Source organism: Mirounga leonina, unplaced genomic scaffold (assembly GCF_011800145.1).
Source record: "Mirounga leonina isolate KUSES-001 unplaced genomic scaffold, KU_Mleo_1.0 Mir_125, whole genome shotgun sequence".
NCBI classification, from domain to species: Eukaryota; Metazoa; Chordata; class Mammalia; order Carnivora; family Phocidae; genus Mirounga; species Mirounga leonina.
The window spans coordinates 35,900,577-35,922,769 of record NW_023270305.1 but is presented as its reverse complement, the minus strand read 5'-3'; the positions used below and the strand labels follow the sequence as shown (position 1 = coordinate 35,922,769).

General features: G+C 36.0%; 1 protein-coding gene across 6 annotated transcripts in view; it reads left to right on the top strand.

The window, feature by feature from the left end:
• The window catches only part of CTNNA2 (catenin alpha 2), a 957,367-nt gene extending 935,483 nt beyond the window's left edge, over window positions 1–21,884 (top strand). For 3 of the 6 annotated variants that reach the window (XM_035001191.1, XM_035001192.1, XM_035001187.1), the window contains one exon: window positions 20,574–21,884. In XM_035001191.1, the coding sequence (XP_034857082.1) occupies window positions 20,574–20,861 (288 nt within the window). In that variant the 3' untranslated portion in view covers window positions 20,862–21,884. The remainder of the gene's footprint in view (window positions 1–20,573) is intronic. The other 3 variants (XM_035001190.1, XM_035001189.1, XM_035001188.1) reach the window with 3 other exon arrangements.
• The last annotated feature ends 309 nt before the right edge of the window (window positions 21,885–22,193 follow it).

Genomic DNA, 22,193 nt, shown 5'->3' with positions numbered 1-22,193 from the left:
AAAAAAGCTAAGCATATTTTTTCCTTAACAAAGTAATATTAAGATGTGCATCAAGTCAATGGTTTCCTTGAAATTCAAATGACTTATGCAGGTGTTTTTGAGGTAATATTTATAATGCTGAAATTAGTGGGTGAGCCCTTGAAACCAAGCAAGTGGTAGGTAGAAACTGATTATGTTTCGTAGCTTAGCATTAATTTCTTTAAAAGAAGTTTGGAGAGCTCTAACAGGTGGTGACTCCAGATATAACAGAGATCACTCTTTCAAAGGTGTAGCTGTAGTGCATTTGAAGAATTTGCCTTGGCATTTTTTAGTATATCAGGTAAAGAAATAATGAGGTAGCCTTTACATCTTATAATAAATATGGAGGTGATTTAACTTTGTCAAAGGCTAGATTCACAGGGACTCTAAGATCGGGATTGTGCCTTGAGGAAGCTTTCATCTTAATATTAAGTACGATTTTTAGTAGGGGCAAGATACTGTATCAGACTCTCAAACCCTTTAATGTTTATCTTTGTTCACTGGTTAAAAGTTGTCATTTTCATGAACGTTTGTGAAGTCCTTTTTTTTCAAAGAAGTTTTCCAATTTCATAGATTTGATGCTTTCTTTCAAAGAAACCACTAATATTTTTCTGTGATTTTTGGCAATACTGTTATGCATTTCTAGTCTTTTGAGGATGCTTTGTCCTTTAATCTCTGGTTTTGAAAGTTTCTTGCATAGTTCAACCTCTTTTACAAAGAAACACACAATATGTTGTCCATCCATAGAGGTTCTTTATTAACCAAATAAATCATATTTCCAGTTTTAGATTGAAGTGAACCCTCTGGTGCTTTTGCTGCATTTCCCCTAAAGTATAGTCACTCCAGGAGAAACAGATGATAAGGTTTCAAACCAGGTCAAGCCCTGGCAGGCATATGTAAGGGGAAGCATCCTGGCTTCTCAGGGGAACTACCTTAAATGGCCTTTATTCTTATTTTATTCAAAAGCAGTTGGAGCTGCAGTATATTCCTAAATACACCAGGAACAGAAGTCATACACTTGTATTTCTGTAATTGTCTTATTAGCTAGAAATTTAAGCCTCAGTTCCCTCATCTATTGGATAGTGAGAGTAAAGTAATATAATACTTTATTTTTGTGTGTGTGAGGATTAAATGGTGTAACGTATACGAAAGATCTAATTGGTTGGGATGCTCAATATGTATTGAACCTGGAAAATATCCAGAGTATATTAACCCAATAAAGAGAAGTTATCAATCAACTTTTATCAGTAGGCTGGTCTTTTATAGGTCAATTTAAGAGGCAGCCTGAACTAAAAAGCCATCATTCAACTGACTAAACACTGGTATATGTAGACCAAATCCCAATATGGCTTATGTAGTGCTAGCCTCTGTGGAGGACATAACCAGTAAAGGGCCAGAAGTACTTGTTCATATATATATCCAGAAGTCTAGCTCTGGAGATAAGACTTTCACATATATACAAAGCTTTTGAAGATAAAGTAGCAGATAAGTAACTATATGATGCTGCAAGTAATGTAACCAAACTTAAGCTGGAATCACTAAGGAAAGCTCTGTGAATGAGTTAGCTGTTCCTCTTGCAAGAATGGTTTATCTTTATTTTCTGGTTGATCTGCATCTCTTTTTGGACTGCATTCCACAGCCAGTTTTTGGATCCCAAACAGAGGGTTCCTGTGTTGTATTTTTTGAGAATCCTATTTCCTGACCATTCACCATAAATGGGAAAAGTGGGATTGGAACCAGACTTCTGCAGCCATGCTTTATCTTTAGCAATGTCCACTGTCAGGTGGAAGAAGAAAGCTTCCCTTCTTTTGGAAGTACCTTGTTCTTGTCTTACTTGGGCTTATGGTACTCTCACACTACCCTGGGCATTTATTGAAATACTTTTACCTTTGCGGAGTTTCTTAGGCCTACATTACCCAGGTGATCCAATAAATTATGATAAATACTCTAAAAGGATTCCCAAAAGGTATCATATTATTAATAATACTTTATAGTGACATTTTTAAATTTAAAAAAGTGTTTTAAGTTTACTTTCTCACTTGGACCTCAATGACTGGTGGAAGTGTATTGGTATTATTAACCCCACTTTATAGCTGAAGAAATAGAAGTTCAGAGAGGTTACTATAGTGTCCAAAACTTTCACAGTCAGTGGTTGGCACAAGCAAGGTTGGAGCCCGTTTCTCTGATGGGTAGTCTTGTGCTTTTTGCAATGTTGCAAAAGATGTTGCTGCTCCTAGTAGTTGAACTAGTTGTTGAACAGGAGATACAGGAAATAGTATGTATCAGATGGTGTAGATGAGGGTAGCAAAGCATATTAGGTTCTTAAAATTTGTATCAGTCAGCCTGACATCATATCATGGTACCCATTATATGGTGGAGTAAAAAGCTAAGTTGTAGAAATTTTGAATAGTCTTTTCATACTATGTGAATAAATAGCAAGCAGTATATAGTGTGGCTAGGGGAAAGGAGAACTATAGGTTGTATTTAATCAAGTCTTCTTTGAACATGTAGCTGGCAAGAAAATGAGTAAGTAGATGATGTCCCTGATTCTTGCCTAGTTCATATCTCATGTGAATCATGATTGCAAGATTAGAAGTTAGTGTGACTTTTTTTTTTTTCTTTTGTGGCTTAGGGAAATTCACCTCATTACTCCTTTGGTCACATGACTCATACTTGAAAATACTGTGGTAGATTTACCTGGTCAAAGAAGACTAGATGTTATGTGTCACATGGACTGAAGCCCATTTCTATCAGATATGAATTTTGTGAACCCAAGTTCACAAAAAATTTTTCTGTATTTGTTTCCTCATATGTAAAGGATGGTGGCATCTACCATATACATACATATTATTTTTTGTAGATTAGAGATTATGTATTAAGATACCAGCTCTATACCTACCAAACACAAGTCAAGCCTCAAAAATGCTGGTACTATTAATGAGGGAGATGATCTTTAATGAAAACTCAGTACTTTATACATAGAAAGCAATAAACACAAATTAGATTGTGAATGTTTTCTGAGCAAAGGATGATCCTGATTATACCAGTGAAGCACAGTAAGAGGAAGAGATCATAAGATTTGTGTAGCAGTTTAGCTAATGTTTATTTTGTCTATTATGTCCCTAAATTCCACTCTCCTGCCAATATCATTGTTTGGGTACTCTTCCATGGAAGAATGAATAGGTGGAAGGCCTGGAGAGTTGGATACTATACTAGACATTGTGCCCCAGTTTGTCTTTGGACAAGCTTTGTCATCTCTTATTTCCTCATCTATAAAGTTTCAATTATTCAATAATATTTAGTAAATATTTATGGAATACCCATTTGCCAGACACAGTTTCAGGTGTTTGGAATGTAGCATGGGGTGGGGGATAGGAAACCTAGAAGAAAATATTTGTTAGATGGTGATGACTATATGAAAAAAATAATAAAACAGGGAAAGAATAGCAAAGTAAGGCAATAGGGTGAGAATGGAGTTTCAATTTGAAAAGGAAAGTTTTCAGTACAATATTAGTATTTCATCAAAGATCTGATGGAGATGAGGGACCAAGCCTTACAGTTTCTGTGGGAAGAACATTTAGGCAGAGGCAATAATAAGCACAAAGTCCTTGAAGTGTAGGCATGACTGGTCTGTCTCAGCAATAGGCAAGGAATCAGTATTTTGAAGTGGAGTGAACAAAGGAAAAATCAGAACAATTGGGGATCAGAGTATATGACCTTGAAGGCCACTTTAATAGCTTGGATTCTACCCATATTGAAATGGGGGACTGCAGGACAATGTTGAGAAGAAAAGTGACATTATTTGAGTTCATTTAATGGGATAATTCTGGCTTCTGTTTTAGACCAAAGAAACCCATGTTGTGATGAGCACTGGGTGTTATATGCAACTAATGAATCATTGAATACTACATCAAAAACTAATGATGTACTATATGTTGGCTAACTGAACTTAAAAAAAAAAAAAAAAAGAATAGACCAAAGAAGTAAAAGGGAATGAGAAGAAAAGTAGTTTGTTAGAGGAAGATACTGCAACAATCCAGCAAGATATTCTGATGACTGGGCCTTGTGGTAACAGTAGAGAAAGTGAGGTCAAATAATGGATAGATTTCAAAAATGCTGTTGCCAAAAGATGATGGCAGATTGGAGGAGGCTGGATCTAAGAGATCCAGAGAACAAGATATGTAACATAAGATTCTGGGTTTTTAACCTAAACAGGTGGAAAAAATGTGTTGCCAATGACTACAGGAGGAGCAGGTTTTAGGGAGAGGTGGAGTTAATCATAGAGTCCTTGCTATCTTGGAATGTTGGGAAGAGTCAATAAGAAAACTTCAGATCAGCTTAGATCATTCTCTAAATGTCAGGAGTCATCTTTGTGAAAGTAACAACTCTTGCAAGAACATGAAGTGGTACTAGGTGGAAGTTAAAGACTTATTGATTACATCTAATTGAGTTGTGTTTTGAAGTAAAGATAGGAAACCTCTACCTAATCTGCGACTGTGTACACTGTGAGTGCTTGGAAATTATTTGAATATGTGATAAAATTGTAGTGGGATTACATCTCACAATGGGAAAATAAGTGACCAGGAAGAAAGGAAAAGATTTAGAGGGTATTACTCTATGTCTACTCAAAAAATGTTTCAGAGTAGGCAGAAGAATGTATTCAATTATAAAAAGCCAGGGAATAACTGCTCAAATTTAAAACTAATTTAATTAAAATTACTGGTTTTACTATGCATTATGCTGAAGACCTCTTATGAGCCCTTGATTAATGATATCCATTTCTTCTTGTAATTCTCATTTCTCTAATGAAAGAAGAGTTAATTTTGGGTTAGGATAGTGAATTATTTTACCCAGTTACATATGTGTCTAACAGTTTTCTGCATTATATTTAAGATATCATTCTTTATGAATTATATGAGGAGAAATTAGGATAATGAGAAGTGATATTAATATACTGCTCTGAAAACACAGCCTTTTATCGGAGGGGGGTGGTTTAAAAGGCCCATAGTGGGTATGGTAAGTGGGTTTAATCTGTTTTTTTTTAATTGGTTTATTTATTTCAATGGATGTATAGTTGGCACATAGTGTTACATTAGTTTCAGGCGTAGAACATAGTGATTGGACAACTCTGTTATACTATGCTTACTACAAGTGTATAGACACTGTCTGTCACCATACAAAAGTGGTACTATAATACCACTGACTATATTCCTGTGCTGTACTTTTTATCCTCATGACTTATTCACTCCATAACTAGAAGCCTGGTATCTCCCACCCCCATTCATCCATTGCACCCATCCCTCCCCAACTCTGCTCCTCTGGCAAATACCACATTTTTCTCTGTATTTATGGGTCTGTTCCTGCTTTTTTTGTGTGTTCATTTATAAGTGAAGTCATATTGTATTTGTCCTTCTCCAACTAATTTCACTTCACCTAATGCTCTCTAGGTTCATGGATGTTGTTGCAAATGACAAAATCTCATCCATTGTTATGACTAATATTCCATTGTATGTATATACATATTCTTAATCCATTAATCTATCCATGGACACTTTGGTTGCTTCCATATCTTAGGTCTGTTGTAAATAATGCTATTATAAACATACAGGTGCATATATCTTTTTGAATTAGTGTTTTTGTTTTTTGGGGGGTGTAGATGCCCTGTAGTAGAAATACTAAATCATACAGTATTTCTATTTTTAATTTTTTGAGGAACCTCCATGCTGTTTTCCATATTGGCTGCATTGATTTACATTTCTACCAACAGTGCATGAAGTTTCCCTTTTCTCCAACATCCTTGCCAATACTTATTTCTTGTCTCTTTGATTTGAGCTATATTGACATATGTAAGCTAATATCTTGCTATGGTTTTGATTTGCATTTCCCTGATAATAAGTGACATTGAACATCTTTTCATGTCTGTTGGCCATCTGTATGTCTTCTATGGAAAAATGTCTGTTTAGGTCCTCTGCTCATTTTTAAATCAATGATTTTTTGGTGTGGAGTTGTGTAAGTTCTTTAATATATCTGATAAGGGATTAATATTGAAAATCTGTATTTGCAAATAAATTCTCTCATTCAGTAAGTCACCTTTTTTTTTTTTTTTTGATGGTTTCCTTTGCTGTGCAGAAGTTTTCTATTTTGGTGTAGTCTCAATAGTTTATTGTTGCTTTTGTTTCTTTTGCCTGAGGAGACTTATCTAGAAAAATGTTGCTAACGCAATGTCAGAGATTACTACTTACGTTTCTAGGATTTTTATGGTTTCATATCTCACATTTAGTCCCTTAATCCATTTTGAGTTAATTTTTATGTATGGTATAAGAAGGTGGTCCAGTTACATTCTTTTTGTATGTATCTGTCCACTTTTCCCAGTACCATTTATTGAAGAGATCATCTTTTCCCCAGTATATTCCCCAATATATTTCCTAATATATTCTTGTCTCCTTTGTCATTAATTGACCATATAAGTGTGGGTTTATTTCTGGACTCTATTCTTTTCCATTGATCTGTGTGTCTGTTTTTTATGCCAGTACCATACTGTTTTGATTTCTAAAGCTTTGTAGTATATCTTGAAGTCTGGGATTGTGACACCTCCAGCTTTGTTCTTCTTTCTCAAGATTGCTTTGGCTGTTCAGGGTCTTTGTGGTTCCATAGAAATTTTAAGATTCTTTATTCTAGTTGTGTGGAAAAGGCTATTGATATTTTGGTAAGTATTACATTGAATCTGTAGATTGCTTTGGGTAGTATGAACATTTTAACAATATTCTTCCGATTCATGAGCAGGATATAGCTTTGCATTTGTATGTGTCATCTTCAATTTCTTTCACCAGTGTTTTATAGTTTTCAGTGTACAGGTCTTTCACTCCCTTGGTTAAGTTTATTTCTAGTTATTTTATTCTTTTTGGTACAATTATAAATGCAACTGTTTTCTTAATTCTCTTTCTGCTATATTATTAATGTATAGAAATGCAACAGATTTCTATACGACTTTTGTATCCTGTGACTTTACTGAAATCATTTATTCTAATAGTTTTTTGGTGAAATCTTTAGTGTTTTCTACGTATAATACCACAGCATCTGTAGATAGTGACAGTTTTACTTCTTCCTTGCCAATTTTGAGGCGTTTTATTTTTTTTTCTTATCTGATTGTTGTGGCTAGGACTTCCAGTATTATGTTGAATAAAAGTAGCAAGAGTGGACATCCTTGTTGTGTTCCTGATTGTAGATGAAAAGCTCTGTTTTTCATCATTATGATGTCAGGTGTGAGTTTGTGATATATGGCATTTATTATGTTCAGGTATGTTCCCACTAAACCCACTTTTTTGAGAGCTTTTATCATGAGTGGATGTTGAGTTTTGTCAAGTGCTTTTTCTGCATTTTATTGAGACAATCATTTCATTTTTATTATTTATTGTGTTGATGTGGTGTATCAGGCTGATTGATCTGTGCATATTAAACCATCCTTGCTTCTCTAGCATAAATCCAATTTGATTGTGGTGAGTGATCTTTTTAATGCATGGTTAAATGCAGTTTATTAACATTGAGGATTTTTGCATCTATGGTCATCAGCCTATAGTTTTTTGTTGTGTCTTTGGTTTTGGTATCAGGGAAATGCTGACCTGTAGAATGAGTTTGGAAGTTTTCCTTCCTCTTCTATTTTTTTGGAATATATATTAACACTTCTTTAAATTTTTGGTAGAATTCATCTGTTCCTGGACTTTTGTTTATTGGGACTTTTTGATTGCCAATCCAATTTCATTACTGTTCACATTATCTATTTCCTCCTGGCTCAATTTTGGAAGATTATATATATCTAGGAATTTATCCATTTCTTCTGTATTGTCCAATTTGTTGGCATATAATTTTTTTGTAGTAGTCTCTTATAATCATTTGTATTTCTGTGGTGGTGTTACTTCTCTTTCATTTTTTTATCTTATTTGGATCCTCTCTTTTTCTGGATGAGACTGTCTAAAGGTTTATCAATTTTATCTTTTCAAAGAACAGCTCTTGATTTCATTGATCATTTTTTTGGTCTCTATCTTATTTCTGCTCTGATCTTTATTTCCTTCCTTTAAAAAAAAAAGTTCTTTTGATTGAGGGGGAGCGGAGCAGTAGGATCCCCACTGAGCAGCGAGCCCGATCCCAGGACTCCGGGATAATGACCTGAGCAGAAGGTCATGATCTTAACCAACTGAGCCACTCAGGCACCCTTATTTCCTTCCTTCTACTAACTTTGGGCTTTATTCTTCAAGTTCCTGTAGGTATAAGATTAGATTATTTATATGAGATTGCTCTTGTTCCTCAAGGTAGTCCTGCATTGCTATAAATTTCCTCTTAGAATTGCTTTTGCTGTGTCCCAGTGACTTTGGACTGTTTTCACTTTTCTCCTTCATATTTAATAAATTTGTCAACATGTTGGTTGTTAGAACCATGCTGTTTAGCCTCCACATGTTTGTGTTTTTTCTATTTTTTCTTGTAATTGATTTCTAGTGTCGAACCATTGTCGTTGGAAAAGATGCAGGCAGGATTTCAGTGTTCTTGAGTTTATTGATACTTGTTTTGGGGAATAATATATGATATTATGGAGAATGTTCGATGTACACTTGAGAACAATGTGTATTGTTTTTAGATGGAAGGTTCTGTACATATCTGTTAAATTAAACAGGTGTGATGTGTCATTCAAAGACAGATTTTCTTCCTGGATGATCTATCCATTGATGTAAGTAGAGTGTTTAAATCCCCCTACGGCTGTCTGTTAATATCTGCCTTATGTATTGAGATGTTTCAATGTTGGGTGCATAGATGTTTGTAATTGTTATATTCCCTTGGTTGGATTGACTCTTTATCGTTATGGAATGCCCTCTTTGTCTCTTGTTTTAGTCTATTTTGTCTGATATAAATATTGCTACCCTGGGTTTTTGGTGTTCCATTTGCATGGAATATCTTTTTCCATCTCTTCATTTACATTTAGTGTGTGTCTTTAGATCTGCAGTCAGTATTTCTAGGCAGCATATAGGTAGGTACTTTTTTTTTTTTATGTATTCCATCACCTTATATGTTTTGATTGGAGAATTAAATCATTTACATTTAAAGTAATTATTGATAGTCATGTACTGATTGCCGTTTTGTTCATTGTTTTTTGGCTGTTTTTGGAGTTCTCTATTTCTTTGTAATTGATGATTTTCTCTAGTGTTATGTTTGACTTTATTATAAGTTTTTAATTACCATGACGTTCATATAAAACATCCTAAATATATAGAAGCCCATATTAAGTTGATGGTCACTAAAGTTTAGACACATTCTTAAAAAACTTTGTTTTTACTCACCCATGCACATTTTACACATTTTACATGTTTTTGTGAGTCCCCTTAACTCATTTTAAGATATAATTGATTTTACTACTTTTGTCTTTGAGAGTGTTTGCCTACTGACTTTATTTAAGATATAATTGATTTTACTACTTTTGTCTTTGAGAGTGTTTGCCTACTGACTTTAGTGTATGCTTTTACTTCATAAGTTTTCTTCTAATTATGCCCTTTTCTTTAAATGGGTTTCATTTTGATTACTGTCATCAATTGCTAGTGATAGATTGGGCTATGCTTTGAGAATTCTGAGACTACGTCTAAGACAAAGGACTATAATTGACTGGCCTTGCCTACTACATGTACCAATGAAGAAAGAAATGGCAGCAAGTGTGATACACAACAGCCATTCTTGCTTTATTGGTTTTGGAAGAGGCTTGGAGCATTGACAAGTAGGGCCAATCTTGAGGTTTCCCATTGTGTTGTTTTGTATCTCCTGGCCTTTCCAGGCCACAGCTCACATACTGTCCTTGCCTGAGGATTTGTCTTTTAGTCATCCCAGATTTTTTCATAAGAAGCTCTATTCTCAAAGCCTGCCCTTTGCTAACTTATTTGCCTGATAAATGTGAGCACAGTCAAACAGGACTTTAAAGTACCCCTAAAGAATGTACAAATCCAACAGTGAGAGTTTTGCTGGATTTAGATGATGAGATAGGCCAATCTTAAGTAAAGATGGCAAGTGCTAGGTCCAATGGACTAAATAGCCTATTCTGTAGGAAAAGAGATTTAAAACTTTAGAAATTTTGAGGGAGATGAAGCACCAGGCTAAAGGTTGATCTTCACTAGGCCAAAAGGGGCTTTTTTGGGTATTCAATATAATTAACAGTGTTCTTAGTTTCAGGTGTACAGTATAATGAATTAACAATTCTATATATTACTAAGTACTCCCCACAATAAGTGTACCTCTCAGTCCCCTTCATCTATTTCACTCATCCTTCTACTCAGTGCCCCTCTGGCACTCACCAGTTTGTTCTCTAAGAGTCTATTTTTTTTGTTTGCCTTTTTTCTTTGATCACTTGTTTTTTAAATTCCACTTATGAGTAAAATCATGTGGTATTTGTCTAATTTCACTTAGTGTTAGAATCTTTTTGAATTAGTATTCTTGTTTTATTTGGGTTAAGACCCAGTAGTGGAATTACTGTATCATAGGGTAGTTCTATTTTTCCACAGTGGATGAGGGTTACTTATTCTCTACCAATAATTATTTCTTGTGTTTTTGATTTTAGGTGAATGAATTTAAAAAGTTACACTTTCAAGGTAGCTTAATTTGTGTTTTAGTAAGAAATACTTAGGAATAAGATATTAGCCAGAATTTTAGGCCCTATAAGTACTTGGTTAAATATTTTATACTATTTATACTATTTATTTTACTGCCTCAAATCAGAGGTTTAAACCTAACTTTCATAGACTAGATCATCTTCCCTCTATCTATCTCTTACTATGACCATTTTTATTTTCTACTGTCAGTCTTTCTCCAACCCCACTTAAGCCCCAAATGTTCATAGATATTATGGGTGTCATGCATCTATGTAAAACCCATGATTTCTTATAGTGAATCATGATCTCAAATTTCTTCCTTCCAAAGAATTCAGTAGCGTTAGAAAAGATACTAATATTTTGATGCTTTTCTTTTGCCCCTGCGAATTTCTCCATGCCTTTATCCTATCACATTAAAAGTATGATATGCAGGCATTGGGGCACCTGGATAGCTCAGGTCGTGAGTTCAGGCCCCATGTTGGGCTCTGTGATGGGCATGGAGCTTACTTAAAAACCAAAAAACTATGATATACAGGCATTGATAGCAAGCCAAAATGGTGATAACTTTAGTAAGAAGAAAGTTGGATAAAGTTCAAATGGTGATTTAAGGAAACATGGAGCACAGTAATAACAAAAGCTTAAAATCATTTGCCAGGCACTCAGCTTTGAGGGCACTGTCTCATTTAATACTTAATACTAGGAAGTGCTCATTTCATTTTTACTTTAAAGATTTTGAGGTAGAGCTAGGTTAAGTAGCTCTCTCAAAATCACATAGCCAATGATTAGTCCAAACAGGTTTGGAATTGTAGAGTGCGAGCTTTCATTCACTGTAGGAGAGGAAAAAATAGGAAGGGGGGCAGGAGGTAGAGCATAATATGTAATAATGTACTGGAAAAGGGGTCTAAGATCCTTAGGAGAGGCAAAAAACCCTCCTGGGAAAGGAGCCACTTCACCACAAATCAGGTAGCAACAGAGGCTTCAAACAGCTCTTTCTACCTACCTGATAAGGAGAGGGTCAGGAGCTGGATAAGAGTTTCATATGAATAATGCCATATAACACAATCCCTAGTGGTTGAGTGTGAAGAGAAGTGAAAGAAAATAATAATCCAGGGCCTTCTGATTATGCTCATTTACCAGGCACAGTTCTCCAGCATCCAAACTTCGTGGTCCTTAACTCTTGTCTACTCCTTTCTTAATGGTTGCATGTTGCATGCTGGAGCCTAGAAGATATTTTATGAGGTGTTAAGTAGCGTTCATCATGTATCAGCACATCCCACATCCATACAAAGTTAGGCACTTCTGATAGTATGGTGGCTCATCCATTTTATGAAGATAATGTTCTTGGAGTCTTGGACAAAGGTTTTCTGAGATTTGTCTCCCAGTAATAATGATAGTGCTTAAGGAAATCGATCAAAGGTAGTGATCTTCTGCTAGCTGGCTCTCCTATAGGGAAAGTAAAAAGGAGCTTTAGCCCTTTGAAGAGTTACTATATGGTATGAACCTTGGATGGTGAGGACATGGTCATTATTACAGATGAAAAGATCAGCAATCAATGCATGGTATATTTATGTGATGTAAAGATTCTCTCTTTACCCAGGAATATCTCCCAGTCATGGTGGGTGCCTAAAAATCCATTGGTACTACTCTTGCCATGGTTCTGTTATGTGAGAACAATCCAGAGAAGGCCTCTGGGTCAGGAAATCTTGCAGTATTAAAAAAGGAAGGTTATGGGAAGAAAGAAATATAGAAAAAGGAGCTAGGGAGTTCTAGATGAACAGACATATCTGTTCCTAACTTTCCAAGGGCCAACACTTCTTGATATTCCCACTTCTTCTTGGGATTCCACAGTTAGCAAGAATGCCTTGTTTTGGGTTGAGCAAAAACTGTTCTGCCTTTAATAGTGAGAAAAAATGGCACTAAGCCATATTTAGGAGATGTGACTGTAATTAAGCCTTCATGGGAGTCCCCAAGGTTTACTTACCTATAATTGAAAAAATGCAAATGAAGACAGTTAATCAGTGGACTGGCTGACTATGAAGCGCTACTACTTACCTAAATGAATTAAAAACAAAGACACAAATTTGTCCAGTTGGAAAAGCTACCTGAGATCCAATTGGTAAATTTCTCAGCCGTGCTGTAGAGATTTTTTTCTTAGATAGCAGTGCTTTTCTGGTAAGGCCTTTGCCAACTTAATCTTGAGCCATCACATACAGATTTCCTAACAACTGGCCTTCAGCATTGGTAGAGCACCAGCTGCCTTCCTAGCATCATTCAAGGTAGCCCTGCAGAAAAATATAACAGACCTCTTATCCTCCTCTATGTTGTGATTGATCCACTGAAGTTATAAGCCAACTCTTCAGGAGTTATCCTACAGTACTTCAGTTGTCATTTATGAAGGATTGTTACATGTTCTAATGTTACCAGATTTAATACAGTTTTCTTTTTTGTAACAATAATTGCAGCATACCTGTGATGGTCATTTCACTTCAGACACCCTCCTTGTTAATATATTCAGCTAATTTTTATCACCTGATTTAAAATAATCCCCCCAATACTTTGAACTTCATTTAATACATATGTCTTCTGTTTAATTATTTCATTAATTAACTCCTATTATGGCATCAGCTATAGGAACAAGAGTCAATACAGCACCATACTTGTCAGCAATCTGTGTGGTAGAAACAAAAACATAAGTATTAAACAAGTCAATTTAAATATAGAAGTAGAGGTATAGTAGACGAATCTGTCAAAAGGTGACCTCTTGGAGAAAGGAGGTAAAGTTGTTTCTGTTTCCATACCCCTCAGCAGCTTTTGAGGGAGCAAAGTGCCCTGAGTAATAATGCCAGCCATGGCCACCGTAAAGATCAGTGGCAAATTTCTGCCTTATTATCCAGAAGGAATACTAACTCACTACATTGTTGTTTGATGAAGAATGAGTGGACAAGGACACAAATGAGGGCTTACTGCAAAGGAATTCTTATTTGCAAATGTGTAAACATCCACAAAGTAGGGAAAGATTCAGTTAGGCTGAACCTTTTCACCATGTCTTTGTTTGCTTGAGTTATTTATTGCCCTGGACTTGCTAGAGCTTTTAAAAAGTGCTATTGATATAGACTATGGAAGAAGTAGGCAGGTATTTCAAATGTATCACAGTTTCTAAGGAGATCAAATATCTTTTCAAAGCCTCATGGATTTTTAAAACATGAAATGTTCTTCTCGGTGGATAATAGGCTCCAATGCGCTGGGTTTCTAACCTCCCATTCATTAACAGCAAAGCTGGCTTGTAGCAAGGTTTTTTGTTTTGTTTTGTTTTTCCTCCTGCAAGCAATTTGTGACTCCTTTTGGGGAGGTAACTGTTTAAATAAATGACCAGCTCCAGTGGAACGATTCCAGTTTTCTCAAGGTGTTTACTTTCAGCTTATTATCAGTTCTCCGATTACAACTTCCTCCCTGCAAAGCCCTAACCCAGACCTGAATATGTATAAAATAGTCCCATTAAAATACGTCTTAGACATGAAATACTAAGTTATTCCCACTGAAAGATCTTGCAAGAGGCTAAAATGGACTCTACCCATATTTGCAGAACCCTTTTAGTATTCTCAAAATCATTAGCACTATCAGCTCTGACTTGAGAAAATTAAATTAGCCTAGGCCCAAATGGGACTGGGTTCCATCCCCCGGGCATTTCTAAGTCTTCTGAGGTAACTAAGTAAAACTGTTTTTATACATCAAAATTACCTTGAAATGAATTTGGTTTATTTTATTCTATTTAGTTTAGCTAATAGTCCCAAGGACAGGTAGCTTTGTACTGGGGATTTCCTTGAACTACCATTTATGGTTTATTATTTTTCAGTAAAAATCAGCTTTTTTGAGTAGATTTGTTTCCAGGTTATATTTCTAACTCTATGCAATCTTAAAGTGGATTAATGTAGAACACACAGTGAAACCCTAATTTTCTTCTATAATTATATACCTGGCTCTCACAAATTAACATCCTAAGACACTTACCATGTCCCAGATATTTAACCCAGTGTGTTTCTCTTTTACATTACTTTGCACTTTTGACAATGCTGTGTGTGTATTTAAAGGCAGTTGTTAAGTAAGTCTAAACTGCATTTGTTTTATTGCTGGGTAGTCCCAGGAAGTTCACCGTTATTTTCAAGGGTGAAAGATTGCTAATTACTTAACAGAAAGTAGCCTTGGTTGTCACGGGAATAGTTAAGATATTTCTTGATTATGTTATGCTTTAGATTATTAAAATATTGATTTTTATCCTGAAAGTATAATGCTGAGAAAAAATTTTGGATCTATTGAACTTTTTTGACCAGAGAAAATATGCATTTAGCACTTTATTCTCTTTGTGAAAACACTAAATAAGGAATCTGAAGGGAAGAAGAAATCAGAAATTGACGTAGATACCTGTAGTATGCAGGATGCTGTTCGTGAAATAACTGGGAAAAGCAATATAAGCAAAACATGTGGTTTCTTAAAACTGGTCCCCCAAGTTTCATCCCCATCATTTCAACTGCCCCTTTGATAACTTTACTGACATGTAACACAGATACCTCAAATTCAGAATGTCCAGAGTTAAACTTAATATTGTAACACCTCCGTTTTCCCCTTATTGCCATGATCTGGCTTAAGAGCATCAATTTATACCCAGCTATACTAGCTAGGAATTCCAGATTTGTCCTTTTTTATCACTCAACCATCTAGTCACCAATAACCACCTAGTTCATCTATTACAGTGAGTTTAAACTATCACTCCCACCATCATGCTTTATTTTCCTATGCTATCCCTTACCTGACTCAAGGTAGGTCCTGTATTGTTTGTTTCTTTAGTACCTTACATCCTACTAAACAGCTTACCAGCATTAGATCTTGTGATTTGTGTGACTGTGTATACCCAACACAACCATGTGGTTGGCACAAAGTAGATATATAGTAAGTATCTGAAGAAATACCTGGATGAATCATTGTAGGTAGAAGGATGGAGGGATAGACCAAAAGAGTATACAAGAATTGAAGCATTTCCAGAAATGTAGGTGCACTTTCATTTGAGAATTTGATTGAGTCATGCAGTTATATTTGTGTCAAAGTCTGTTTCTATTGAAACTGAACACCTCTTTCAAGGTAAGCCCTATGTTCATGAAATAGTGTAAAATTTATGACATGGGGTTTCAGAATTCTTCAGGTGATCCTATAAATTTTAAGCACTTTTCATGACAGTCTTTATCTTTGACATTAAGGAATTAGCACAAATATCAATTAATGGAAGAATCACAATTCAGGAATGTCTACCTTCTAATATTTCTCTGCATTCAAAACACAAAATGAGGATGGTGTAGGGAAACAGAAATCTGTCTATTAGGATTCGAGTGAGGTTAAGAAGAAAAGACCAGTACAGAGGCAGAAAAAGAGCTAGAAAAACCCTATAGAAATGACTGTGAAACAGCTCTCCCACCCTTATTTGCTTTTCATGGGTTGTAACAGAACAAGATGTGAGGAAACATCTGCTACCTTTTTAAAATAGTACTTTGATATTTAAAAAAAATAGTGACAGAATTAGGAGAAGCCTGATTTCTATGGTTAGGGAAAGCAGACACCTATGAAATGAAATAGGGAGAATTAATTAGTCTAGCATAACTTGATAGATTGGTGGATTGTGGCTTCATCTGCCATGAATGGCTCTGGAAAACAGCATCAAGTAATGGTTAGTCCGTGGGCTCTGGAGTTAGTTAGGCTGGCTGGTTTAAGTCTTGGCTTCACCACCTACCTGTGATGTGATATTTAGCAAACTGCATGGTCCTTCTTTGTCCCAAGTGGGCATAATAGTATTATTACCTGTCTCAGGCATGGTTGTGAGATTGAATGAAAGAAAGGAAACTTGGGGAGTTAATGCAAAGACTGGCACATGGTAGCATTTGCTAAATGTAGCCTCTTTTTTTTTAATTAACTGAAAATTGGGGCACTTCTCTTAGACTAGTCCAATAGGAATAAAAAGGCTCTAAAGAAGGAAAAGATATAAATCTCTTTCTACTCCCAGTTTAATCAGTACATATACAGGCTAGCTGGAGGAATGGCAGAAATACAGAAATACCGCACATTAGGGCTATTATAAAGCTAGGAACACCAGCCCTGATAAGAGCTTAGAGCACTAAAGTAGATGAGCTCCACCAAAGGCAACCAGTCTTTATAGCTGTGTAGTGAATGTGCTTCAGAGAAGCTGAACAAGTACAAGAGAAATCTGCAGGGATTCCAGTCACTGCTGCCATGAGGGTGAATCCAAGCCAGGAAGGACAGAGAAGGGCTGTGCACTGGGCAGGAACACACCTGAGGCCAGGAGATCTAGTTACAAAGAATTCAGCCTCCAAGGATGACACTAAGAGTCAGAGGTGAGATGGTGGCTCTCACCAAACTCAGTCATGATGCATATAGAATGGTACCAAGTTTAAGGACAGGCGTGTCCTTAACATTGATATAGGTTCATTCTGAATGATAGGTAGTCACTGAAAAACAAGACCCCAGAGATTAAAGAGTGGTTCAGATGGTAGTCTTTGGAGAAAAACAGTACAGGTCCTAATCCCTACTTTTGCCCATTACTTCAGAGGCAAGTTCTATTAGCTAAGTTCAAGGATTTTTGGAACTTAAACCATGCAGTTTAATTAAAAGGACAAAGGCAATGTCTAAGCACCTCCTAAGTGCTCAACTAATATGGGTTATTAGGACTGCATTTGTACATACTCATTTACATATCTTGTCTGAAAATGCCATAGTTACAGTATAAATTGCAAAACAGAATACAATTATGTTAAATAGGTTTTCCTAAACCTTGTATTAAAAGATCTTCTTGCCATGTAGCCTTAGTATTTTTAGTGTATTTTCTTTAGGAGTGAATTTTTAACAAAATATGCCAAGTCTCTGTGCTATTTTGGACAAGCATAAAGGAGAGCCATTTTTAAATATAAGAAATTCTGATTGTGGCAACAATGATCTAAATGATTAAAATGGATATAGAGGAATGGCAAAAGTCAAATTTCTTTTAACTTTAGATTGGGTATACTGTCTAGCAATATACTCGTTCAGGTTTAGTTCACCAAGTTCCTCACCTACTAGCTTTATACCTTGCCACAAATTCATATCTGCCTTACCAGGTGCCTTGAATGAAATCATCGGCTTTATATTTCAGAGCTGTCTCACTCTCAACCAATGTATTAGGTTTATTCACAGGATTCCTGCATCAGGCTGGGAGAGCAAAGGGGTTCTGAAGAAGAGACAGGCTATCATATTTTTGCTGCAGAATTAGACACCATCTATCTGAAGATGGAATCTGTGGTAAAAGTTTCCAAATTACTTGTAATTCTTCTCTTTGGATCCATTCAATTCTCCCAAGAGTTGCTTTCAGAGAACCATTTAATAATGCAATAGATGCATCTTGTCTTATTCTACTTCTACTAATTCTATTGCCCAGAAGCAAATCCACAGAACTGTCCCTGGTGCCATTCTCTCCTCTCTTTACCCATGATACACAACAGAATTAACTCACTTTATGAATGAATACTGCTCATTTTTGAAACGTGACAGACTTACAGGGAACTGTCAATTGGCCAAGGGCTATGGTATCTAGCTACTAAAGAAACCATGACTGACCCAATTGTCTCAACATTTGCTATCTATCTCCTCCGTTATTTACACTTCTACCTGGGTGTATAACAGGAAAGATGTAAAAAGTGAAATTCAGCCAGATAACTTGCCCTGATGTTACCAAACTCATGTATGATCAAAGTTCTAAAATCATTAGATGAAATAAACCTTGAGATAGTCCTTGGGTTTCATTAATCCAGTGATTCTCAATCTCTAGCATGCATCAGCATCCCCTGGATTACAAATTTTTGATTCAGAAAGTTTGAGAGTGGCCTCAGAAATTGCATTTCTAACAGGTTCCCAGGTGATACTGATACTGCTGGTTCACAGACCATGAGAATCACTGTACTAATCCATGCTTGGCTTTTCTTCTATTAACATGAATAATCTAGAATTTGCTTTTACTTAGCTAGCTTTCAAAATTTATGCTCTATAAATATTATGGGTTAAGCAGTTATTTTGGTATATGTGCACCTTGTACAGTGTAATAGAAGTGGTAAAATAGTTACTCTATACATTTGGTTGATTTAATTCACAAAGCAGTTAATTATTTGCTGAATCATGGCTCTAATCCACAAATCTCTTTGCTTCTATGTTATTGTGGGGGCAATCTAATACTGGCCTTCAATCTATTTTTTTTAAATAGTGAGGCCTCAATTCTATGGTATTACAAGGAATTCATACATAGAAAGCATCATCCATTGTTTTCCCCAATGATCTGACTTTATGAGCTTTTCTGGTGGTGGGAGAACTGAGAGCTCATTTGTCATATTTTTTTAAATTTGGCATCACATTTATTTAGCTCTATGAAGTATATAGAACAGAGAACAGCCTGAGCAACAGCATCACAGAGACCTTAGATGTAACTTCTGATGTGCCCAGTCACTGCTTGGAACATGCTTTGGTCACAAAACATGGCAAGAAGTTAAAGTAAGGGCAAGTCACATAACATAGGGGAGTCACAGTGTTTGGGGTCCCTTAGCTTAAAAAACTTTGCTAATCACCTTGCACCCAGAGGGTGTATATCTAACTCCCATTCATTAATGCAGCTAGAGCACATCAATCTCAACAATGAGAAATATTCTTGGATTCCTCACTTAATTGCAATGTATATATTTCCTTAACTAGTATAAGAAATTATACTGAAGCACCCAAGAGGCTAGAGTAATATTTGCAGTCAGCTGTTAATTCTTTCCTTTTACTAGGTCACTTGTAGAATCCTGGCTGAAAGGGAGTCTGGGAAATGCAGTTTTGAACTTTTCCAGCATTTGTAGTCCAGGAAGTGAAGCAGGTTGAAACAGATATTGAATGGTTTCATATACAATATATACCACACTGTCAAACTGGTTAAAAGCAGAAAAGACCCTGGCTTCAAGAGTCTAAGGATGAGCTTCTAAACCTACTCTAAGTTGTGACTGTTACAGTATTTTAGCTGTCCTACCCAACAGTGTGGCAGTATGATACAGTCTTTAAGGACTTCATCACTTAAGCTGTATAAAGTACCAATTCTCTCATAAACTGCAGTGACAATAATAACTACCTCCTAGGGTGTTTGTGAGTTAAACGAGGAAACACAAAGTTCTTAAAATAGTGTTTGCCACATAGTAAGAAATCAATATTTCATTAACATGTGGATATGGGGGTCTCGCTGAATACTCTCTGACCTATGAGAGCCTGACATAATTATTATTTTTGTAAGAGGTATATTCAAGACCTGAGAATAGTTAGATATTCAAGTTCAATGAACACCTCAATAAAAGGCAGTGCACCATGGGTGTGTTTCTCTGCTTAGCTGCCTGCATTCCTATCATACCTGAGCTCAGGATGGAGAAATAGTCTGTATTTCCACGGGTAGAGCTGTAAAATTGAGATATAACTCTGTATACCTCTTTATTGTACAGTGCCTGCCAAATGCCTTTTAAGCATTTGAGTTATTTTCACCCTTACCAAACAGCCTAATGTAATAACATGAGATGTTCCACTTTGGAAAACTTGTGTTACACTGGAATTCTTACATGCTAAAAAAAGCTTGGTCTTTAGAGGTACTGGAGTTTTAGAAAGCTATGCCTTATAGAGTATCCTCTTTTTTTATTTTTACTTTGGGATTAAGAATAGAAGAGAGTGACTGCTATGTAACTTGTTCACTTTATCATGTAATAATTTGCTCTTTTTTGGTCAATATTGTATACTTGCACAAGCACAACACTGTTTGAACTGTGAAGTTACACCACCATCTTGTGAATGCTGTCCTGCAACTAACCCAGGTATATCTCTCTCCTCCTCCTGCTCTAGCTGGACAGTGCCACATCACTCATCCAGGCAGCTAAAAACCTGATGAATGCTGTTGTCCTTACGGTGAAAGCATCCTATGTGGCCTCAACCAAATACCAGAAGGTCTATGGGACAGCAGCTGTCAACTCACCAGTTGTGTCTTGGAAGATGAAGGCTCCAGAGAAGAAGCCCCTTGTGAAGAGAGAAAAGCCTGAAGAATTCCAGACACGAGTCAGACGAGGTTCCCAGAAGAAACACATTTCGCCTGTACAGGCTTTAAGTGAATTCAAAGCAATGGATTCATTCTAGGACGATAGGCTTTAACAAGAAAGCTTTTTTTTTTTCCTTTTCCTTTTCTTTTTAATTCCATTTTTGTATGCATACCTGCCGACTCGTATGCCTCTGGCATGGGGAAATTAAGGGAGCAGTGTCTGTTTGCATGTGAGATGAGATGTGATCAATACTACTGATTCATCAGTAGCTGGGGAGGGAACAGGGAATTCCTGTCCTGAGGTGGCACAGAACTGTCCTTTGCAACATTCTCATAAAATTGGGCAAAGAGTTCGCATCGCAATGTTTATGGGAGCGGGAGGGATGGGGAAAATAAACTTAATTCTACAAAAGCAAACTCTAATGCATGCAAGAATCATTAGGTTGGCAGGTATCTTAATAAGTGAAAAATCTGGAAGTGTAATGGTAGAACATAAAGCTTGTATTGCTTCTGTTTCAGTGCAAAAGTGTACTAGCCAATACGCTGAAGTGTGTGGCCCACAAATTGAACAATATAACTTTGAAGTCATATCCATGATATTAAGTGGATTTTTTACTAAGGAAAAACTAACTCATCCAACCAAAATGTTTCTTTTAATCTGTATTCTATTCTTTCTCTTGTAGTAGTGCCATTACTAGTGCTCATATTTTCAATTTTTCCCCCTTTACTGAAAATAAACACTTATTTGAGACAATTATAATCCTACTGGGGGCACTGGAAGCACAATATGGTGATCCACATTTTACTTTAAAAAAATTTGAACTATGATTTTGCTAGAAATAGGAGACCCAGTGATGGAATGATAGAAGAATGGAAACTGACAATGTGTGAAGGTTTAGAGGCAAATACATAGGTGTAGCTCGGAGTGCTGGTATCTAAATATGCCATTGTATCCACTAACTCAAAATAAACACATATAATCTGGAAATTTGACAAATGCTTCTTTTTTTAAAAATGCATACTTAATGAAAGATAAGAGCATCTTCTTGAAAATTGGTTAAAAAATGCTTTTTGTTTTTAGAGATTGGGGATAAAATTGGTGATATCTCTGGGTCGTCTTTGGAGCCCAGAAATTGCTTTTGATTTATTTCATATTTTTCTATTTGTTTTTATTCACTTTCAAACAATCTAAAATGATAAAGTCATGTATTAGTCTTACCTGGGCCATGTTCAGCCCTGGCTAGACTTAAGATAATGTGTTCTCAGAAACTGAATAAAAAAAAAAATTCTAGGGAGACTCATTAATTTCAAAATCTTCTCTCTCCAAATGGTGAAAAGAAGGCCTCTGTCCCATTACTCAGGAGAAGTGGGCTGTGGTCTTTCAGCTATGGCTTGAAGAGAAAAAGTGCCCAAATGTTCATCTGAGTGCC